General features: G+C 34.4%; 1 protein-coding gene across 12 annotated transcripts in view; it reads left to right on the plus strand.

The window, feature by feature from the left end:
• CHD9 (chromodomain helicase DNA binding protein 9) overlaps positions 1 to 24,442 on the plus strand; it is a 221,508-nt gene that overhangs the window by 68,011 nt on the left and 129,055 nt on the right. For 7 of the 12 annotated variants that reach the window (XM_055330958.1, XM_055330956.1, XM_055330963.1 and 4 more), the window contains exon 2: positions 8,445 to 10,067. In XM_055330958.1, coding sequence (XP_055186933.1) covers positions 8,610 to 10,067 — 1,458 coding nt within the window. In that variant the 5' untranslated portion in view covers positions 8,445 to 8,609. Of the gene's footprint in view, positions 1 to 2,446; positions 2,471 to 8,444; positions 10,068 to 16,620; positions 16,641 to 24,442 lie in introns of those variants that run through there. The other 5 variants (XM_055330968.1, XM_055330966.1, XM_055330965.1 and 2 more) reach the window with 4 other exon arrangements.

The following is a 24,442-nucleotide window of genomic DNA, read 5'->3' on the forward strand; positions in this document are numbered from 1 at the left end:
CATATTAAGATCATGTTATCTTTGAACAGAGATAATTGTACTGCTTCCTATCTAATTTAGATGCCTTTTATTTTCTTTTCTTGCCTATTTTTTCTGGCTAGATCTTTCAGTACTATTGGATAGAAGTGGTAAAATTTGACATCCTTGTCTCCTCCTGATCTTGGGATGAAAGCTTTCATTCTCTTACGTTGACTTTGATGTTAACTATAAGTTGTTCATACGTGGCCTTTGTCATGTTGAGGAAATTCCTTTCTGTGCCTGTTTTATTAAGTGTTTTTATTATGTAAGGGTGTGAAGGGTGTTAGATTTTGTCAAATGCTTTTTTTTTGCATCAATTGATGTGATGTGCTTTTACCTTTATTCTATTAATGCAGTGTATTACATCGATTGGTTTTTGTATGTTAATTACCTTTACACACCTAGAATAAGTCCCACTTGTTCATATAATATACTGTATATGAATGTCTATGTATAATATGCTGCTGGATTTGGTCTGCTAGTATTTTGTTGACAATTTCTGCATCTACATTCATTAAAGATATTAGTCTTTAGTGTCTTGTTCTGCTTTTTGGTTTTTTGGGTTTTTTTCCCTTGACATTACAAGGGAAATGGCTTCATTATCAGGGTAATGTTGGCTTCACAAAATGAGTTTGAGAGTACTTCTAACTTTTCACTTTTGTGGAAGAATTTGAGAAGAATTGGTATGAATTCTTTAAATATATGATAGAATTCACCGTTTAAGCCATCTGGTCCTGGGCTTTTCTTTATTGGGAGGTTTTTGGTTACAGATTCAATCTTTTTTGGTTTAGGTCTATTTAGGTTTTCTACTTCTTTTCTGATCAATTTTGGTAGTTTATATGACATACAATTTGTCCATGTCATCTAGGTTTATCCAGTTTGTTGGTGCAGTTCATATTATTCTTAAAAGGACTTATGATTCTTAGGTAAAAAATGACTCATAAAGTCTATATTGTAAAGTAAAAGTCTGTATTAATATCTTCATTTGATTCTGTTTTTAGTAATTTGAATCTTCTGTCTTTTCTTAGCCAGTCTAGCTAAAAGCTTGTCAATTTTGTTGATATTTTCAGAGAACTAATGTTAAATTTAATTGATTTTTCTCTATTGCTTTTTTCTTCTTCATTTATCTCCACTCTAAGGTTTATTATTTATTTCAGCTTCCTTTGATTTTAATTTGCTCATTTCCTTAAGGTGTATACTTAGGTTATGAATTTGAGATTTTTTTTTAATGTAGTTGTTTACAAGTATGAGTTTCTCTTAGAGCATTGTTTTTGCTGCATCTCATAAGTTTTGCTATGTTGTCTGTTCAGTTGTATTCATCTGAGGGAATTCTCTAGTATCTCTTTATGTTTTAGATAAGATTTTTCACATTTCAATAAGCTGGAAATATTTTGCCTATAACTGAAAAGAGAAGGTATAGGGAGACCTAAGTCTTCAAGAATTTGAAATTTGCCATTATTAGGTTTATTTTAAATAATCTCAACATAGATGCCTAGTAAGGCAGGAGGAAAATTGAGTATTTATTTATTTATTTATTTATTTATTTATTTATGAGAGACACAGAGAGTGAGGAAGAGACATAGACAGAAGGAGAGGCAGGCTCCTCGCAGGGAGCCCAATGTGGAACTCGATTCCAGGCGTCCTGGAAAATTGAACTTTTAAAGAACTTTTTAACAGGTATTCAAGTATAGTTTGGATACCTTTACAGGTGTTGTTCTAGAAGTTCATAGACTTTTTTTAAACAAAGAAATGGTGAATTCAAATTTGCCAGCTTTTGGTTTTGCCAAGTAAAGATATTCTTTAAAATGATAGATATCTCCTATCATTATCATTTTATTCTTTTAAAAACGTTTCTGGGTACAACTTAAGTGTTTTAGTCACTGTCATTGAGAGTTGCTATTTGCTATCTAAAAATAACTTCAAATGTTAATAGCCACCAGTGATAATAATTTTACCACAGTAAAAATGTTAGTCAAGTATTACACCAGAGAAGAAATTTTAAACAGTGCAATAGCTCCCTATTGCCTCTACGATAAGGTCCAGATTTCTAACCTGGCTAATTCAAAGCCTTGAATATCTGACCTCTGCTTGCCTGGACATCTCTGTCTGATTGGTAGTATGCTCTGGCCACACTATACTATTGAGTGGCTCCCGAAATGCTGTGTCCTTCCTTACCTCTGGCCATTTCTTGTAGTGTTCTTACTCTTGTCAGTTTTAGGAATACTGCAAGACAGTAAGGGGATTGTAAAAGATCTATTTCTTCTCCTAATAGGAGTTACTGCTTCTTTTATTTAGTACTTTATAATTCCCCTTTGAGGCAGACAGGACTGTAGTTAATAGTTTATGTTGTTATTTTTTTGGTTTTGTTTTTTTTTTTTTTACAGATGAAAACAAATAATATGTGGTTTTTCTCAAAGTCCTACAGCTAGGAGGCAGAAGAGCCAGGACTCAGGTCTATTTTTTGTTTTGTTTTGTTTTTATTTAAGTATTATATTCTTTCTAATCCCTAAGCAGTCATTCATTGATATAGCAAAAATTTATTGTACATCTGCTATGCTAGGCAACATACTAAGGATACAAAGATGACAAAGGTGTTCCTTTTTTCCAAGGCTATACAGTGGAGAGAAAAAAATCTAATATATTATTATAATGAAGTGTTATTTGTAGTATGCACAGGTTATGACACAGTTGAGTCAGAAGAGGCCTTCTATAGAAATTGAATCCGAAACTGAATTTTCTCCAAGTATAAATTTGAAATAGCTATGAGTAGCTCATAATAAAGTAAAAATTAATGTAGCACAAATTTAATACTGTACAGAAATGCTGAAGAGATGACTAATAGAAAACTGAATAATTTGGTAGAGCTCAATGCTGTAACTCAGTGTGTGGAATTTAACCGAGAAGACTAATTCATTTAGTAGAAAAACATTGAGGGATTTCTTTGGAGAATATAGAGATGTCTTAGACAAAAAGCCACTACTAGACATTCAGGATGTCAACTTACCACTGAAGAAGGTGTGTGTGTATGTATATATGTATATATATCCTGTTTGGGAACATACTCAGTAATTTTATTTTTACTCTGAAGGCCTAGTTCAAATGTTACCGCATCTCTATGCCTTTACTAATCTTTCCCAGAAATAATTAATTACAATCTAATCTGTGCTACCATAACATAGTGCCGTGTATGCATCTCTGCTAAGGCATATGCCACTATTTTTTGTGTTTTCTTCCCCTCTGGATTAGGACCTTTGGGAAGGCAGGGATTCTGTCCTATTGATGTATAGTCCTCATGTCATCTGCATCCAATAAATGTAGAAATGAAGATCAAGAAGTAATTTTATTTTGATTCTAAATACTCATCTCGGCCTTAGAAGAATTCTTCCCCCAGATATTATTTTACTGTGCTCAATTGATAAAGTCCCTACAGCAGTGCTCCAGCTTACATTTTTGCCTTTATTTTCTACTTTTCTCCCTTTGTATACCCACTGCAACAGTTGTCCTGTTCCCTAAAACTTCCTCTCTTGCTGCTCCAACCTTATTCCTGAAGTCTTTGGCCTTCCCTTCTAATCCTTTTAGAAGACTCCCTCAAAGGTGAACCGTTAGAAGAAGCTTTTCCTAAGTAACTTGCCAAGTATGTTCTTTTAACTTTACAAGTTATCTTACAGATGAACTTGTACCTCTCTTCAGCCATAATTATCGTATTTTATTCAATATGTAATGTGCTTTTCTGGTACATTATTCCCTACCTTCATTTAGATTCTTAACTTCTTGAGGGCAGAAACTTTTGTAGTTTCCACAAAGTTGCTTTGGGATGAAGTGGACAGTCCATAAGTATTTGCCTAATTAAATAGCAAGTTAAAATTAGATTGACGTGCTATTTTCGTAAAGTTAGAAAATGGTACCTTTATAGAATGAATTACAGCAATAGATCTTTAAGTGGAACTTAAGGAGCATTGTGTCAGTTGTAGAATAAACTGTTCAAATCAGAAAACAAGGCTTCATGAGATTTTATGGGCATTTTTTTCATTGTTTGCCTTTAGTCTCTATTTTTATAACTAAGTTGACTACTTACAAATACCTTGTCACAAATGGAATGTATCTCTTCTTAACATAGTATTGGTGTCTATATTCGTTTTCTTAACCATGAGGTGTTCCTTTTTTGTACTGACTTTAGCAAAGCACAAGTAGCATGTACTGATTATGTTCTAGTTACATGTCTAAATTCTCTTTCAGAGATCAATTATAACTCATCATCTAAGGGCCTGGAAGTTCTTTATCAATAATTGTTTATTGAGTGAAAAAATAGCAAAACTGTTTTTTTGTTGTTTGTTTTTAGATTGTATTTATTCATGAGAGACACAGAGAGAGAGAGAGAGAGAGGCAGAGACACAGGCAGAGAGAGAAGCAGGCTCCATGCAGGGAGCCTGATGTGGGACTTGATCCTGGGACTCCAGGATTGCGCCCTGGGCTGAAGGCAGGTGCTCAACCACTAAGCCACCCAGGCGTCCCGCAAAACTGTTTTCTTAATTAAAATTTCTTTACCTCTCTCATATTTTAGGTAAGCCTCGGGTTACATAAATGTAGAAAACACTCCACTTGAGCACCATTTGCCATCATGGACAAAAATTCGAGGACAATACCACTTCTTTCCTCTATAGACTATTATTACTGCTCTGATGCATCGTATATTTCTTTCCAGGGCGATCTCCTAACGATTCTTTAACTGTTTTTTAGGAATAAAAGAAGTGCATAGGCATGTAGCAAATCTTTATAAATTCAGAATGTTTTCTATTTGTGTTTAAGTTCACTGTTAATCACAATAAATAGAAATATATGGATTAATGTCTTATCTTTCCAATAATTTACTTTCAACATTCAGTTAGGCAGTAGATTTTTATAGTTGTGGTTCTGAACTCTTAATTTAATACATTCTAATTATTCAAGAAATTACTTTAATCATTCTAAGATGTATATTTTTTTCCCACTTTTTTTTTTAAATTTATTATTTATTTATTTATGATAGTCGAGAGAGAGAGAGAGAGAGAGAGAGAGAGAGAGAGGCAGAGACACGGGCAGAGGGAGAAGCAGGCTCCATGCACCAGGAGCCCGACGTGGGATTCGATCCCGGGTCTCCAGGATCGCGCCCTGGGCCAAAGGCAGGCGCCAAACCGCTGCGCCACCCAGGGATCCCTTTTTTCCCACTTTTAATATCTCTGAAACTGGTGGGGTGCCTGAGTGGCTCAGTCAGTTAAGTGTCTGGCTTTTGATGTCATCTCAGGTTGTGATCTTCGGGTCGAGATTGAGCCCTATGTGAGGGTCTGCAGTCTGCAGTCGGCTTGAGATTTTCTCTCTCTCTCTGTTTGCTCTCACTCTCTCCCAAATAAATAATCTTAAAAAAATCTCTGAAATTGGCATGTGTCTCAGTATCTGTCACGTGGGGATCATGGAGCAAGTTGTCTGTGCGTACACACATGTAGTCATAGTTATTTATATTTATACATTTTTGAAGACTTTATTTATTTATTCATAGAGACATACACACAGAGAGAGAGAGGCAGAGACACAGGCAGAGGGAGAAGCAGGCACCATGCAGAGAGCCCGACAGGGTCTCCAGGGTCATGCCCCAGGCTGTAGGTGGCGCCAAACCACTGCGCCACCAGGGCTGCCCTATAGTTATTTATATTACCATCACTTCGGATGGGCTGTGTACATTAGTACTACACGTTTGTTATTTAAAATGTCTTTTTTCTTTTTAAATTAAGTAGGCTTCATACCCAGCAAAGAACCCAACACAAGCTCAAACTCACAACTGTGAGATCACCCTGAGCCAAAATCAGGAGTTGGGCACTCAACGACCTGAGCCACCCAGGTGCCCCTAAAATATCTTTAAATAAATACACTACTTTTCAAGTATTTAACCAAAAAGCTGTTGATTATGCAGAGGCACAGAAACAGGGTCACAAAGCATAAATTTAATATTAGTGAAGCAAAAATTTTTGTGGAAGAAATGACAGCAATTCACATTTACTTACAGAGCAACAATCAAGTATTTTTGGATCAAGCAGAGTACCTCAAGGGGGAAGAAATTGCCAAATCCTTTGGAATAAGATTAAGTCTAAACACCTTTGAAATGGTATAATGCCAGTCTGGCAATATTTTTTTTCATGTTGTATCAACTAATGTGCCTCATATTTGATGACATACTGGACTTGGTAACTTTCATTATATTTCTTTTTTTGGGTTCCTCTTGATAATCATACAACCATATAGAAACATAAAATATTACTTTCCTGATTAATAACTTAGGTGTACATAAATATTCCCTAGTCTGGAATCTGAAGCAGAAATTAAGATACTTTCCAGAGGAGTGATTTAACCTACCTTCTGTTTTGCTAAGGGCTTTGTTCAATTCAGACTACATAGCCCTTCATCTGCTCTGCTCACAATTATAAGATCTGGAAAAATAATCTTTTTGTATTTTACTTCTAAAATCATGTTTGTTAAAGGATCTAGGTACATACTAATGTAATTGATAATAAGTCAGTTTCCAGTTAAAATTAATATGGACTTTGGTAGTTTTTCTCAGAATTTTTCAAAAGTATTTCTACATTAAAACAGTGAGCATTTGGGTGCCTGGGTGGCTCAGTGGTCTCTGCCTCTCTGTGTTTCTCATGAATAAATAAATAAAATCTTAAAAAAAAACAAACAAAACACAGCATTTTGTTAAGGAAATTTTTATTTCCTGATACTGACCTCTCAAAAAAGAAGTTCTGAAAAAGTTTCTTAGGCCTTTGCTAATTTTTAAATAATATGTAGAGGAACAGGAACCTCCATTTGTGATTCTCTATGCAAGATGATAGGACAGAGCCATAAATTACCTATGTTAAAAATGTTTGTAATAATACAGGCCTAGAACAAAATGAGCCAACCATTTCATATTAACAAGTAACCTATTAGATCCTTTCCACACATAAATAGCATGTATGTGTGTGTATACATATATTCACATAAATATATCTCTTTCTTTAAACACTATAAGACTAATTCATTGCTTAGCTCAAACTACTGTTTATTTTTGCCTCAGCTTGATTATCACCATACATTTATTTATTCTGTTTAGTAAATAAGCAATATTTATATTCCAAATGATTTAATGAGGCCGAGGAGAGACTAGGGACAGAGTAATGTATATAACCATTAACAGGAAGGTCCTTGCTTTTGCTGCATAAATATCAAAATCAGTTGGCTTTAGGAAGGCCGATCCAAAAAAAAAAAAAAAAAAAAAAAGGAAGGCTGATCTTCCATAGAGATGAGCACCACAACCATGGTAGCAATATGTGGGAATATACCCAACATATCACCTGTCTGCATTGTCTGTCACCTGACCAGATGGCTAACTCATCTCATTTGGCCCGGTTTAATATGACTTCATACAATAATAATAATAATGTCGTCGTGGTCTTCTTCTTCTGATTATTTATATATATATATATATATATATATATATATATATTTATTTATTTATTTGAGAAAGAGTGAATGGGAGGAGGAGGGAGAGAGAATCTAAAGCAGACACCACACTGAGCGCAGAGCCCAACACAGCTTTATCCCCCAACCACGAGATTGAGACCAAACTCTTTTGGTTTGAGTTGAAACCAAAAATCGGACACCCAACTGACTGAGCTGCCCAGACACCCCATACAATTGTTCTTCTTGATGTATTTCCACATGTACTGTATAAAAAATAAGATTTATCTGCTTAAGAGGTCTACAGCAAAATATCACAACACACTTCTTAATCTGAGAAGGTCTGGTAGCAGCTATCTAAACATGCCAGAGCTGCTGGGCTGTGATGGTCATTTCATGGTATAGGTGAGAGTCTGACATACCATTCTCAAGTTTGCATTCTGTCATCAAAATACATGAGCTTTGGCGGTGCCTGGGTGGCTCAGTCAGTAGAGTGTCCGACACATGATCTCAGCTCAGGTTTGTTTTTTTTTTTTTTTTCCAACTCAGGTCTTGATCTCATGGTTGTGAGTTCAAGCCTTGCATTGGGGTCTGTGCTAGGTGTAGAGCCTACTTTTTTAAAAAAAGAATATATATATATATATATATATATACACACACACACACACACACACACACGTATGTATGTCTAAATATATATATGTATAAGTATATATATATATTTACATCAAAGTGAAGTAATAAACCTTATTACTTTTAAATGCATACAGTCATGTCCCATGCACCAGAATTTTTTTCCTTGTAGGGAATATCAATGAGCTTTTTGCAATTTTTTAATCATTCTACCAAAAAATACTGTACACTGAGATTGTATATTTTTAAAATCATATATAAACTTTGGAGAACTTTAATAAATGCTCATCATTAAACTTTAATTGTTTTTCTTATTTTCCTAGGATTCTGACACTTCATGACATGTCATTATCTAGAGCAATAATGAACATTGACCTGTTTCGGATTAGTTGATGACCTTTGGAAATGATCCAATAATATCCACTACAGAGAAGCCGAATATACTTCATTTGGAGTAAGCAGCGCAGATTGTCACTGGATTTTTCAAGATGACAGATCCAATGATGGACTTTTTTGATGATGCCAATCTTTTTGGTGAGACTTTAGAAGGTTTGTCAGATGATGCATTTGTACAGCCAGGACCTGTTTCACTAGTTGATGAATTGAACTTGGGTGCAGAATTTGAACCTTTGCACATAGATTCACTGAACCATGTTCAGGGTACTCCAACACATCAGAAGATAACTGATTATGAGCAGTTAAATCAGTTTGATTCAATGAAATTTCACCAAGTCAATCAGCCTTTTGGTAGCCCAGCTGAACATGTGTTATCTCCACACTCTCAGTTTAATTGTTCCCCGATTCACCCCCAAAACCAGCCCAATGGTTTGTTTCCAGATGTAGCAGATGGCAGTCCAATGTGGGGCCATCAGACAGCTACCAGCATTTCCAATCAAAATGGGTCTCCTTTTCACCAACATGGACATTCTCACTCTATGCATCAAAACAAAAGCTTTGTGGTACACCATGACTTTGCCTTATTTCAGGCCAGTGAACAACAAACACAGTGCACTTCACTACGCTCACAACAAAACAGAAATAATCTTAACCCAGGGCAGAATTCTCTCAGCCAGTCTAAAAATTTTATGGATGTTAATGTTTCTGGTCCACACAGAATCAGTGTTAACCACCCATCACAAATCACTAATGCATCTACATCACAACAGTCTCTTTCAATGCAGCAATTTTCCCAAACTTCAAATCCTTCAGTTCACTTCCTCAAGTGTAGCAACCATCAAGAAGGGAATTTTAATGGACCTTCTCCAAATATGACTTCTTGTTCTGTCAGTAATTCACAGCAGTTTTCTTCACATTATTCCTTTTCCAGTAATCATGTCTCACCAAACAATCTTCTGCAGGCCTCTGCAGTGCTTGCACCTAATCATACAAATCAGACTTTATCTGATTTTACCGGAAGTAACTCCTTTTCACCTCATAGAGGAATCAAGCAAGAATCCACTCAGCATTTGCTAAATACCAATACATCGTTGAATTCAAATAATTTCCAAATGTTGCATTCATCACATCCTCAGGGTAATTATAGCAATTCAAAATTATCTCCTGTGCACATGAACTTCCCAGATCCTGTTGACTCAGGAACTCAAATGGGCCATTTCAATGATCACATAGAAACTAATGGCTTTTCATCTTTAGAAGAGAATTTACTTCATCAAGTGGAATCTCAAACTGAGCCATTCACAGGACTTGACCCAGAAGACCTCCTTCAGGAGGGTCTCCTTCCCCAATTTGATGAGGCAGCATTTGGACAAGATCATTCAAGTCATGTTTTAGATCATGACCTTGAACGGCAGTTGACTTCACATCTTGTAACTCGGCCTTCGGATATGGCTCAAACTCAGCTGCATGGTCAGGCTCGGAGTTGGCACTCCTCCCTTTCCAATCATCAGCATTTACATGACAGAAATCGCCTTTATTTACAGCGACAGGTATGTGGCTCTTTTATTTTGGTGATTTGGGGTAGGATGGGCTTTTACTCATTGAGTTAATTTTATGTGAGACACATCTTGGACTTCTCCAAACTCAGGCATATTTTGACATTGGTTTCTATTGCTTTAACAATTTTATATTTGAACGTGATTTACTGATGTGCTCAAAGCAATACATTAACTTCTATATGTAGAAAATTATAAAGTTTTAAGACCTTTTTTGTAACTTTCAATTATAATTGCTTTTAACAGAATGATTTATTATCAAAAATGAAAACTTAACCACAATTAAAAGGTCAACAATAGACTGAAAACATTTTATCACAAATATAATGGACTTCATGTTAATATTCCTACAAAAAGCTCATATAAATTGATAAGCAAACTTTTAGGACTTTACTTGATAACTAGTTAAAGCATGGGAGCTAGAATTCACAGAAGGGTAAATTGAGTTAATAAACAGAACATTCAGAATAATATGTAACTAATAATTCAGTTTGCAACATGATTTTATGTATTAGAAAAAATTATTAATGCTTAATGCTGGCAAATTTATGGTGAAGTGAGAATTTATATAGCTTTGTTATTTGATTCAAATATTTTGAAATATAGTTTGGTAGTAAATTTGAATGTAAAAATACTGTATTACAATACCCCAAGCATAGCAAAAGTAATATTAACCCAGAGATATTTATCTTACACTATACAGGACAACTGGAAGCAGCGAATTTTATCATAACATATTAGGTGGACTATTAACAGGCATTAAAAAGTTTGAAGACTGGGCAGCCCGGGTTCTCATCGGTTTAGCACCACCTTTGGCCCAGGGCGTGATCCTGGAGACCCAGGATCCAGTCCTACATCAGGCTCCCTGCATGGAGCCTGCTTCTCCCCCTCTGACTGTGTCTCTGCCTCTCTCTCTCTCTCTCTCTGCCTCTTATGAATAAATAAAATCTTTTTTTAAAAAAATGTTTGAAGACTAACACTGACAATATGTTAGTGATGGGGGAAAAGCATAATTCAAAATTAAGATCACAGTAAAGCACTTAAGAGTACAGGCTCAGGTACCAAACTACCTGGTTTAGAATCTTGGCTACTGTTACTTATTAGCTCTGTGACTTTTAACCAGTTAGATAATTTCATTGTGTCTCGTTTGCTTCATCTTTTAAATGTGGAATCATAACAGGATCTACTTAATAAGGTTTTGATAAGGATTAAAAGGGTTATAATATGTGAAAGTACTTAGAACTGTGCTTAGCATATAGTAAGCAATTAATGTTTTTATAGTTACACTTTTTTTCATAGCAGTATGAAAATATGCATATGGAAAAAAATACTGAAAGGAGATAGGTTGTTTTAGGGTCTTGCCATTATACTTTCCTTTGTTTTCTGTAGTTATTGTCACATTACTGTGTTGTTTCTATAATAAAAATGTATTTAATGTAACATATTACCATTTGTCTGAAATCTTGTTATATTAAGGATTCCTACAATGCTTCAGAACCTTGGTTACCTGTGAGATCTGATGGACAATGTAATATATCACAGTACTTGAAATTAAACATTTAGGGAAAAAATAAAATAAACATTTAGGGACCATTTATTCATTTCAATGCCTTGAAATGTTTGAAGAAGATAAAAATCTTTGTCTTTAGCTTGATTTTATTTGTTTCAAATGGTATTTTCAGTACATTTTTTGAAATGTCTAGATAGATCTTAAGATACTTAAAGGGCACTCTTAAATCCTCCCTCCTATTTTTGTGGCCTGAGTAGAATATTATGATTTTGCTCCCTCTACTGGAAGAGGATCAAGCATCTTCTTTAGAAAGACCCTGGGAAAAACCTCTACTGCTTGAACCTGGGGTCAACTATCCACGTAATATGCAGATTTCTGACTAATTGGACTAGTCATTTTGTCTAGCATATACTTGAAGGTATGAAGCTCAAAATTTATTTACTTTTTACTTTTCTAGGGCCTTTTCATCATTTTAGTTTTTTTTTTAATTCATGTTTTCCTAAACATGTTCTACAGATTTAGAATGAATAAAGGGTAATTATAAATAACTGAAGTAGTTCCAATGCTAGCATGTAGGTGGTATTATCTGAGAGAAATTTTTTCAGACCCATCCTAAGCAACCTTTCATAAATCATCTTACTCAACTGATAAATTCATAAGGCTTTGTTTAAATGTACTTAACTTTTTGTTTCAACATTTGCTTTGTATTGCTAACTTCTTGTTTATATTAGATGTTCAAAAGTAAGTAAAGGACAATTGGTTTGGGATACTTTTTTGACTTATTAAGAAGCTGTTTTTAGGTTTCCTGTTATTCTTAGTGCCAAGAATGGTATTTGAGGAGTTGTTGATTGTGAGGGTGAAGAAGAGAGATGGATTTGGTAGAGAAGGTAGAGGATTACTATGATTGAGTTTCATGAATTGTATATAGATTTTATATGTACTGAATTATAGGTCACATGTTGTAAATATGTGAAAAATCAAATGATTTAATGTATGTAATGTTTCACAAATTTTGGCAGAGCTTACAAATTATTTGTTTAATTTTTAGCATGTTCTGAATGGTTATGGTTATTACATAGCAAAAATGTATTGATAAGGAGCTCTTCTACATTATTATGGTCCTTAGATTCTATAGAAATAGATTTTTTTCTTTTAGGTTTTTTTTAAACTGTCTTAATTGAAGTAATTTCATTTCAGACTAAATTAGCATTGCTAAATATGTATAGACGTTTAGAGATTAAAAAATAAAGGGGCGCACAAATCTTGGTTTATCAAAATCAAAAAATGAGACACAATTTTTATAGTGAAAACAAGATATTCTTTAAACTAATGTGTGAAAATTCATGATGGCACTCTATTCAGAATTCTAGAAAGCTTCAGTGAGAATGTTGGATATGTAAAGCATACTTCTAAGCCTTGCTTTTTCTTATTTCCCAGCTGAGGTGGGGTGGTCATGGATATAATTTCAAATGTCTTGATGTAAGTACTCTTAAATCTGTGTCAGTCATTTAAAACAGTGAATATTGCTGATAACATTTCTTCTATAATTGACTCTAGAATTTTACCACTAAAAAAGGGAAAAGAAAAAAGGTAAACTAGCAAATGTTCCTAAGTATAAGTGCTCACAAAACATAGTATAGAAAATACTAGACTTATTTTCATGTGTAATTTTTAGAGCAAAGGAATTTTGAGAAAATAATTCTGTAAACTTTTCATTGGTACCTTATGACAAACATTTTCTGCTATTTTGTAGCACAAAATCTTTCATTTTTGTCTTATTAGTGAAGTAGACACAACATAGAATATTATGTGATCTCTCACAAAGTTTATAAATTTAATGTAAAATTTAGTGGTAGAGAGAAATATGTGGGAAAGCTAAAATAGCAATCAAAACAGAAACTAGAACTTTAAGATATACATAATTACACATAATTCCTTGTGGGCTTTGTACTCTGATGAATTTATTACTTTCTTTAGTACCTTGAATTTTTATTTCATTTTCTTCCTGAGTATAGGGGAACTTAACAATACTGATAGGCTTTTAAAGAAAGAGAAAGGTTTGAACAGCCTATGTAAGACAGTTTTTTTTTTAAAAAAAAGATTATTTTCTGATAAAAAAAATACATAGTTATTAAAAAATTGGCCCATGTAGAAAACAAACAAATGGAAAATAAGTTGTAATGTCACTACCAGTGATACCACTGTTGATGTTTTGCTGTATGAGTTTCCAGTGAGATCTGTTGTCTGTCTCATCCCTGTCCTCCAGTGACATATTTTTGCATTTTTAAGAAAATCAGAATCATAGTTCATGCTTTTTGGCAAATGGCTTTTTTAACCTTCCAATTAATGTGTTGCAGACATTTTTCATGTCATTACCTGTTTTGCTGAAAATGATTTTGAATGAGTAGTTTACCATTGTAAGGTTGCTAAAGTACCATGTAAAAAATAAAGTTATTATGGAGATGTGGAAAAGTCTGAATCAAGTTTAATTAAAATATCTTTATATTTTTCCTGCATATTTTACCATAATTCAATTTAATGTAGATGCACAACAATAGAAAAAATTATAATGACTAATACAGAGTAAGCTTACTTTGTGCCAAGCACCATACTAAATATTTAACATATTATTAACACCTTGATCCCTCACAACATTCCTTTTATTTGGTTATAGTTATTTCCTTGAATTTCCATGGGAGGAAACTGAGGTACAGAGGAGTTAAGTGATATATCCCAAGTCACACAGCCAGAGTGAAAATAAACCAGTGGCCAGACTAGATTTAAACAAGTTTGATTCCATTATATATGGTCTTAACCACTTTCACTTTCCTTCAAAGTAAGTTAATAAATATGTTGTAATATATAGTAATAGTGTACTAAACAATTCTTCTGTACTCACTCCTACCCCTTTCAAAAAGTCTACCCTACTGGTGAGGCAAAAAATTGCTTTAGAATCTTTAGGTGGAAAAGAACATGCATCTCATGTTTTCTGGTTATGTTGGCAAATAGTTTATCCATTACCAGAGGGAAAAACAATCCCAAAGCAAAGAGAAGTAAATCAAAATAGCTATTGCTTCCAAAAGTGTTGTCTCTCTTTTTTTTTAAATAAAATTGCATATAAGATGATAACAAATGCCGTAAAGGTAAACCTGATCATTATCTTCAAGTGTTTGAAGAACTTCAGAGATCAGAAATAGGCCTACTAAGTGAAAGTCACAGAAAAGCAGATTATCATGTGATATTAAGAAGTTCGAAATAAATCCCTTCCAATGAAAGCAGGTAAATAGAATGGCTCAGATGGGTCACAGAAAGAATTCCTGTAACGGGTGTAAAATGGACTAAGTTGGTAGGTTGTTTTCAACTCTTAAGACTCCGTGGTTGTAATTTTGGGTTTCATTGCAAGACACATCATTCCTATTGCCTAGTTAGCTCCTCAGTGGTGATTACAAATAATAAAGAAAGGTAAAGAAATATGACAAGTTCTCTGCTATCCAGCAATGTCAGGAATTTATTATAGATAAGTAAATTTTCCAGATAGTTGAAATGTATTCTATTAAGCATGAAATTCTTTAATTTATATGGCTCTCCCTCTGGCCCCCAGAGGGCGATGGTGATAGGGGTTGAATGCTTGATTAGGAAAATATCAGGAGAAATAAGAGTTTTATAGGGAGGTCTTGGTATGTTCAAATGTGTAATAGTTATTCTTACACCTAAGAATCAACACTTACATAAAAATATGTCAGAACATATTAGATATATAAAAATTATCTTAAGCAGAAACATAGCTAATTCTGTGTATAAGCAGAGTTCTTTTAAAAAAAGAGAAGGGGGGCAGCCCGGGTGGTTCAGTGGTTTAGCGCCGCCTTCGGCCCGGGTCTGATCCTGGAGACCTTGGATCAAGTCTTACACCGGGCTCCCTGCATGGAGCCTGCTTCTCCCTCTGCCTGTGTCTCTGCCTCTCTCTCTCTCTCTCTGTGTCTCTCATGAATAAATAAATAAAATCTTAAAAAAAAAATGAGAAGGGGTACCTGGGCGGCTCAGTTGGTTAAGCATAGGACTCTTGATTTTGGCTCAGGTCATGATATCAGGGTCGTGGAATCAAGCCCTTCTTGGCATTCAGCATGGAATCTCCTTGAGAGTCCCTCTCCCTCTGCCCCTCCCCAACTCGGTCATGCACGGGTGTGCTCCTGTAAGTAAGTAAGTAAGTAAATAAATAAATAATTTTAAAGAGAGAGTGGAAAATCTATGTAAAACTAAAGCAAAATAAATAAAATCTTTAAAGACAGGAAAATCTATGTAAAAAAAAAAAAAAGAAAAAGATTCGCTGTATGTTGCTCATACTCCTTGAACTCAGAGGGTCCCAAGTTCATTGCTGGGCTTTTTTTTTTTCCTCCCAGCAGCAACTTTTCCAAAGTTAAAAAAGCAACAGATATATGAACAGTTAAAAAACTTGTCACTCCACTTATGCTTTAGACAAAAAGAAGAGAAAAAACTAAAGAATTTTTAGATTGTCTCTTTGAACTAATTAAAAATCTTATACCATCCCTCTATCAGAGTTTACTTAAATCTTTATGCATTTGGCGTGGTATTGCTTATAAGAAGTTTCAGAATTCTTAGTTGTCTAAGCCAAAAACACAAAATAGAAATTCTGTACAGGAATTTCCCGTTTAGTTCGTTTTCCCCCCTGCCCCCGCTCCGTTAAAGTGGACTAGTTTTTGGTTTTGATATTTCTGTCATGTCCTTGGGATTAAAATATTCTATTTGAATGGGGAAATTTGTATAATATTAGCTAGTTCTAAAATACAATCTTAATTATTGAGCTATGTACTATGTATTGGAGAAGAGTTGAGCTCTGCCTCAGCCTGCCAAGAATCAGAGTAACAGAAACTCCAGTCCTTTAACAGTAGCTTTAAGGCTGTTGACCTCTACCACGCATAGTTAAGGGTGAGAGGTGAACAGGAAGTGAATTCCAGGGGTGGGGAAGAAGCAGCAGTTGGTGAGAAATTTGTGGATTAGTGCAGTACGTGAAGAGCATGAGATCCAAGCCAAACTTCAAAGTAGGTCTAACAAAATTTTGTTGTATTTAATTTTATTGCTGCGATTCATTCCCAGCTACCTTAGGGACTACTCAGTCATTTACTTACTAATGTCTGAAATTGAGAACAATGTGTTAGGGCTCCTGAGCCATCAGACTTTATACCTATTATGATAACATGAATACACAGTTGTTTTGGAGTACTTCAGTATGGGTGATCAGATTTCTTCATTTGGGCATTTGGGCTGAGATTATTTTAAATTTAGGGAATATTTTAGCACAATGCGTCATGGGTAATGTATGAAAAGAGTAAGCACATAGTTGGGAAACTTGGACTGCAGTTTCATTTAAATAAAATCTGGTAATTTGCTATGCTCGACTATGCAAATAATACGTTGCACATTTATTATGCAAGGAGTACTTTGCAAATTATGAAAGGACAATCTTTAAAGCAAGGTTTTTTTTTCCTATATGAATATATTTCTGTACTTGAAAGCAGTACAGGTTTACATTGACCATTTCATGAAATCATAGGATTTTAGAGTTGGAGACGATTTTACCCTATTCTAAAATACAAAAAAAAGAAAAAGCAAAAACAGTATTAGAGAAGTCATAACTTACTAACTAGTTAGCAGATTCCCTTTGTAGTTTAAAGTATACAATGTTTTAAGAGGGATCAAAAATGAGAGTGATACCACAGTATGGTCACTTACGTTAACTGTATTGTGTTATAAAGTACAATTATAAGTGGTTGTCTCCAAATTGAGAAATATGTTGTTTTGAGGTTTTTTGTTTCTTTGTTTGGTGTCTGTAGCTTTTAATGTGCCATAAGTTTTTAACTATATCTTTAGTCTTAAAAAAATGCACCCTTATTGTTATTTGCCAAATGTAGGTATAAATTGTATATCCTAAGTTTTACATAACATCTGTGTTTTGGAAGTGTTGCATTTTTTATTTTTATTTGTTCAGAATTCACTATATGTTCCTAGGTGTATAAGATTATGCTGGCCGTGAAGTTGCAAAAATGAACAATATGACCCTTTGCCTTTGAAAAGCTCACATTGAAAATTAAGTCATACTTTCCTATTGATCTATATTATAATTTCAGAGCTGTTTTCTTTTAATTTCTGATTCAGTTTCAATGAACAGGTTTCCAGCACTTTCCCTTAGCCCTCTAGCTAAGTGACTTGGAATGAGTGATTTACAAATAAAAAATTAATTTCCTTGACCTACCCTGTTTAAAGGTGTTGTAGTTTCTAGGTTAACTCCTTGTTACATGATGTTTTAGCAATCTGTAATTATTTGATTCTTCATATACATATAATAATATTTGTGCATATAATATAGAACTGTCTGAGGTCCAATTGCTTTATAAATGGCAGATCTAAGAAAGCAGACCTTTTTCTTTTGAGCTTCTAATATATTTATTACAAACTATTGCTTAACCCTTACAAAATTGTGTGATGTATTCAACTTTGAGCACTATTTTTTTGGTCAAAAAGACATTACTAGTTATTGACAGATATACTTAGAAGATGATATTGCTAGATAATAAATTTCCTAGTACTTTTTTCCCTAAATACCTCAAATGAAAGTAAGAAGTATTTTTTTTTTTATTCATGAGAGACACAGAGACACAGAGGAGACACAGGCAGAGGGAGAAGCAGACTCCCTGCAGGGAGCCCGAAGTGGGACCCCCAGCATCACTCTGTGAGCCAAAAGGCAGACACTCAACCACTGAGCCACCCAGGTGTCCCGTAATTTTTTAAAAATTCATATGGTTAAACATTAAGAGCATGATTAGAGAAAGAGATAGTAAAATTTTCAAGGTATTTTAAAAAGTGTCTTTGTAAACATTATTTGAGTCTTTTAGGAATAATGGGAGGTGTATACAAATCAGTATTATTACCTAGAATTTGCAGATCAAGTATTTGAAGTGTTGGGAGGGAAAACAACTTGTCTAAAATCAGACCACTACTAAATTGCTTAGCAGAAACAACACATGTTCCTTGAGCACATGCTATTTGTATATCAGGTGCTATGCTAAGTTACTAAAAGTACAAACAGAAGGAGACTTCTAAGGGTAGGCCTATACTTTTGTTATTTTACAAGAAAAAAAGAAGCTCCAAATTAGCTTCAGTGATATTAGAAATGTCAATATTATGAATTTCTCCAAACTATTTATTTTGAAAGTATCATTTATTTTTTCTAACTTTTTATTTTGTAAAGGTAATTTAAACTTACAGAAAAGTAAAAGAATAATACAACGAACATCCATATTCCCATTTACATAGATTCACTAATTGTTCATTTTTACCAAATTTGCTTTCTTGTTTTATTTTTATTTTTAATAAAAGGTACTTTTACAAAGTGGTATTATTTAGCATCACCAGTAACGGCATATCATGACACTTTACCCCCAAATACTTTAACATGGCTCTTCTCAGAACAGACATATTCTCCTATAAGAATGCAAGGCTTTTATCACAATCAAGAAATTAACAGATAGTAAATACCATGCTAATCCAATGTAGTCCTATATAAATACTACACAGTCCAAATTCAAATTTCTTAAATTATCCCATAATATTCTTTAGAGATGTATTGTTGTTTCAAAATCCAGGATCCAATTAAGAGCCAGGCAGTGCATTTAGTTTTTCTGTCTCCTTAAATCTTTAACCTAATACAGATTTTCTGGGCCTTTTTGTTGTTCTTTCCTGAACAAAACTGACATTTTTTAAAAGTCCAAGCCAATTCCCTGTATTTGTCTAATTGTTTCTTCATAATATAAATCTTTTTTTTCCCTTTTGGTAAGAATGCTGCATAGATGATTTTGTGTACTTCTTTCTATTGAATTACGTTGGGGGCATGATGTTAGTTTGTCCCATTATTGGTGATGCTAAGTATTATCACTTAGTAAAAGTACCTTTCCCCTTTGTAATTAATAAGTGGAAATTTTCTATCAAGGGTTGGACCCTTAGATTTAGGAAAACACTAAATATGTTATAAGCCATTGCCCTGCTTATTCTTTTTGAATATTCGGCCAGTGAGAATGCTTTCAGGCCAACTCCATGCCGTTTTAACATGTCCTCATCAGTCTTCTTGTCTTCTTTCTGGTGCAAGATGTTTTTAATTTCCCTCAGGCCTGGAATCAGCCATTTCTTTAAAGAACTCATTTGCTTTGTTTATCCTATGTAATGCCATGACCTCTCAGAGTACTGTTGTGTAATTTCTTAGCCATGTTTTGTGTTTTGGAAGCTTGTGATCATATGAACAAATTCCGGAAATCTTTTATTCAGTTTCATAAGTACTTTGTCAACCTCTGTGATTTTTGCATGGTGCTGTGCTGTGTGTGAAATAAGAAATGATCCTTGCTTGGCATTTGATTTAAGTTAAATATATATTGAAGAGAGGGATTTAAGTTTCTTAAAAAGTTGGATACAAACTTTTGAGAACATGCTGCGTGCTAAGCACTGAGGTAGTTGTAATTTTAAGGCAGTTTTGTCTATAAGACATTCATTTATTGATGAATCCAACAAGTATATTTTTAATACCTGACACATACAAGACAGTATGGTAGAGGCATTCTGCTTTTTTTTTTTTTTTGTAACTCACAAGGGATATAAGACCCTTATAATAAATAGGCATGAGCCTCCCAAATCATATATTGTCAATGTCAATTGCCTAGACATGATATATAAATACTAAAAAATGGTGGTGGATACAAAAATACTAGTTTATATAGCTTTGTAAGATATTTTAGTGTGTTTCTTCTTTGGGAATTTGTAATAGTTCAGATCTGATAATGAAAATTATTTCTGGCATTTACTGACTGCCTAGTATGTGAAGAGATAGAGACATTTGACAGCTACAAAAGTAAAACATGTTCATTGAAAGTACTTAGAAAAAATTTAGAAAGTACAAGCAATAAAAGACACCCCCCATCACACAAACTAGAGATAATCTATTTTTATATTTGAGAGATCTATACTTTCAGTCTTTTATTTTTTGAAGTTGAGATACTGACCCACAGTATATGTTTTTAGTCTTATGTTGTATCTATTTATATATTTGTTTTCTGTATCAAATTTTCGGCTGTCAAACTGACATATAATGAACTGAACATATTTAAAGTGTACAGTTTGCTAAATTTTGACATACATATACCAGTGAAACCATCATCACAATCAAAATAATGAACATACTCATCACTCTAAAACGTTTCCTGTTGCCCTTGTCTTCCATTTTCCATCCCTTTGCCCCACCAGAGATAACCACTGATCTCATTTCTGTCACTGTAGATTAGTTTGCATTTTCTAGAATGTTATACACATGGAATAATAAAGCATGCTCTCTCTTTTATCTGGTTTCTTTTACTCAGCATAATTGCTTTGAGATTCATCCAGTAGATGCAGGTATAGTAGTTTTTTCCTTTTTATTGCTAGATAGTATTCCATTATATGGCTATACCGCAATTTGTTTATTCATTTGCTTATTGGGAGATGATTGTTTCTAGTTTGGGATTGTTGTGAATAGAGGTGTTATGAACATTTATGTACCATTTTTATGAGGGCTACTCTTTTTTTAATTTTTTTTTTTTTTTTAGGACTAAGAGCATTTTATTTCAACTACTGCAAGATTCACATCTTTCACATCTTTCATGACCTCTGAAACTGGGATACATCTTTCAATTGATGGCATTTTATAATCTCTGTTAGGGAGACGGCAGTTGTGAAGTGATTGGAGTCACCTGTATGTGCATTCAAAGTGTCAGAGTGTCAGCAGCATGGAAGGAAATCCCAGAGACAGGAGCAGAGAGCACTCTTTTAGAGTGGTAGAAACCAATTGTTCCAAGTGCTGGCAATATTTCTAGAGCCAGAATCAAAGAAAATTAGCTCTATATATTTACAGAACCATGTTCAGGAGACTCAGCAGAGGCTTTTCATGATATTACAGGTTATTTTAGGACTTCTCATCACTAGCACTTCTCATGGCACGGAGGATAATTTTATGTGGCAGAACTTGGATATTGATGACTCTAACTGGAAAAGTGATGAAGAATTAGGACTCTGAATTTGGAAGCAGTTTTTAGGAATACCTTCACCGATTTATTTCACTTATATTTTCCTTCGTGTGTATGCACAAAGATGTGGCTTACGAATTAAAAAAAAAATCTATGTCTGATTAAACCAAAACTCTGCCTTTCATTTTGGATTTTTTGTTCTGTTTTGGGATAGTTTTTATTAGAATATATTCACCACCCTTTCTTCTGTTGTGTAATCCCCATCCAATGTATTTCTTAAATCTTGTTTTCATTCATTATAATGTCTTACACGCCTCTACTTAACATGCTCAATCTTTTCTCTAACTTACTGAATATTTGGAGTATAACAGTTGTGCTACTATTCTTGTCTACTACATCTATCATTGTTGTCATTTCTGAGTCTACTTTTGATGATTGATTTTTCTCCTCAGTATGGTTTGTGTTTTCTGCTGCTTTGCATGCCTGATAATTTTTGAAAGGATGCCAGACATTTTGAATTTGACCTTGTTAAGTGATGGAAACTTTTACATTTCTATAAATACTCTTGAGTTTTGTTCTGGGATACTGGTTACTTTGAAACTGGTTTATGTGTATAAGATTATTTTTTAGGCTTTGTTATGTTGGACTAGAGCAATCTTTAGGGTTAATTTTCCCTCACTACTGACACAATAGCCTTGTGAGTTCTCTGTCCAATGCCTTGTGAAATACATGATTTTCCACTCAGGCTGATGGGAAGATGAGCTATTCTTGGTTCCAGTGAGATGTCAGCTGCTTTCAAGTAGTTTGTTCTGGGCTTTGGGTAGTTTCTCCACAAACTAGTAGTACTGATCAGTACTTACCTAAAGCCTTTGAGAGGGGACTTCTGAAGCTCTCCAGAGTCGTTCCCATGAAGCTCTCTCGTCTCCAGAACTTTCCCCTGCAAACAGGCTGGCTTGGCTTTCCTGGACTTCCAGCTCTATCTCCTCAACTGAAGGAGGCTGTAAAATTGTATGTGGCTTCCTCCTTCCCTGTCCCGCAGCTCGGAAACCCTCTCTTTGAAGTAAGCCGGGATAGGAGGCAGTCTTAGCTTATTTGTTTTCCTTCTCTTGGGGATCAGTGTCTTGGGTTAATTGATGTCCTGGGTCTAAAAACTGTTGTGTTACATATTTTGCCTGGTTTTTCAGTTGTTTCAAGTATGAAGGTAAATCCAGTTCCTGTTACTCCATCTTGGCCTTAATTGGAAGACTTACACTGCCATTTTAATGACTTCGTAATTATTTATAATGCAGAAGAAGTACCATAATTTATTTAACTAGTTTATTATTCTTGGATAATATAATAAACACCTTTGTAGACAAATTGTTGTGTATACCCGTGATTAGACAGATTCCTAGAAAATTAAGGTAAGTACACAGACTTTCCTTTTAAGGCTTGTATAATTGTGAATAATAATAATAATAAACATACTAATAACCAATAAACACTGAGCAGTTAAACTTACATTCAGGGCTTTACATATGTTTTCTCATTTAATTGAAACCATTCTGTGAGGTAGATCTTATCATTTACTCTTTTTATAGATAGGAGCTAGAAGCATGGAATGGTTAAATAGCTTGTTACAGGGACATACAGCTAGTAAATGGCAAAGCAAGGTTTCAAATAGAGCAGTAGGATTCTGGAGCCCATAGTGTCCTCTGTTGCCTTAGAGTTAGGAAATAGTAAAGCTGGAAGTGACCTGTAGTTATGTAGCACTTTCTTATTGTTGCTGTAACAAATTATCACAAATTTGGTGTCTTCAAGCAACATTAATTTATTATATTCCTGGAAATCAGAGGTCTAAAATGGATCTCACCGGGCTAAAATCAAGGTGTTGGCAGGGCTGCATTCCTTCCTAGAAACTGTACAAGAGAATCCATTTTCTTGCCTTTGCCAGTGTATGAAGGCTGCCCACATTTCTGTGGCTTATGGCCCCCTTCCAGCAACGGCTGGTCAAGCTGTTCTCTCATTGTATGACTGTCTTCTGTCTCTGTCTTCCACTTATAAGGACCCTTGTGATCATGGTGGGTCCTTGGACTATCTAGGATAATCTCCTCTGTTTCATCTGCAATCTGAATTCCCTTTTGCACTATAACAACATATTCACATATTTGGGGATTAGGAGGCTGATATCTTTAAGGGTCATTTTTCTGCCTTCCACAAGTCATGAGGCCAATTTAGAAGATATAACTTTAAAGAATGCATCAATGCGGGGTATTATGCTCAGTGAAATAAGTCAGAGAAAGATAGTTATCATATGGTTTCACTCATATGTGGAATATAAAAAATAGTGAAAGGGACCATAAGGGAAGGGGTGAAAAATTAGAGAGGAAGACAAACCAGGAGAGACTCCTAATTCTGGGAAACAAACAACGGGTTGCAGAAGGGGAGTAGTGGGTGGGATGATAGGCATTAAGGAGGGACACATTATATGTGCACTGGGTGTTATACTATATGTTGGCAAATTGAATTAAAAATGAATCAACAAGGGCCCATTTTATAACTTTATTACCTCGCCTTACAAAAAGTCTGTTTGAGTAACTTACCCTTCAGTCTTTTCTGCTTCTTGTAGCTAGGATTATCTAGGGAATCTAGATTGCAATGATTTATAATTGACTATCCAAAACATAAAATTTCAGATTTCCTAATAATGCATACTTAACTGATTTAATAAGTTCAACTAATTTTTAAGAAAAAAAATTTTTTACTCATTCAGCAATTACTTAGTAAGCTCCTGTCCTCTCCCAGGCATTTCAGTGGGTACG

The sequence above is a fragment of the Nyctereutes procyonoides genome, unplaced genomic scaffold (assembly GCF_905146905.1).
Source record: "Nyctereutes procyonoides isolate TBG_1078 unplaced genomic scaffold, NYPRO_anot_genome, whole genome shotgun sequence".
NCBI classification, from domain to species: domain Eukaryota; kingdom Metazoa; phylum Chordata; class Mammalia; order Carnivora; family Canidae; genus Nyctereutes; species Nyctereutes procyonoides.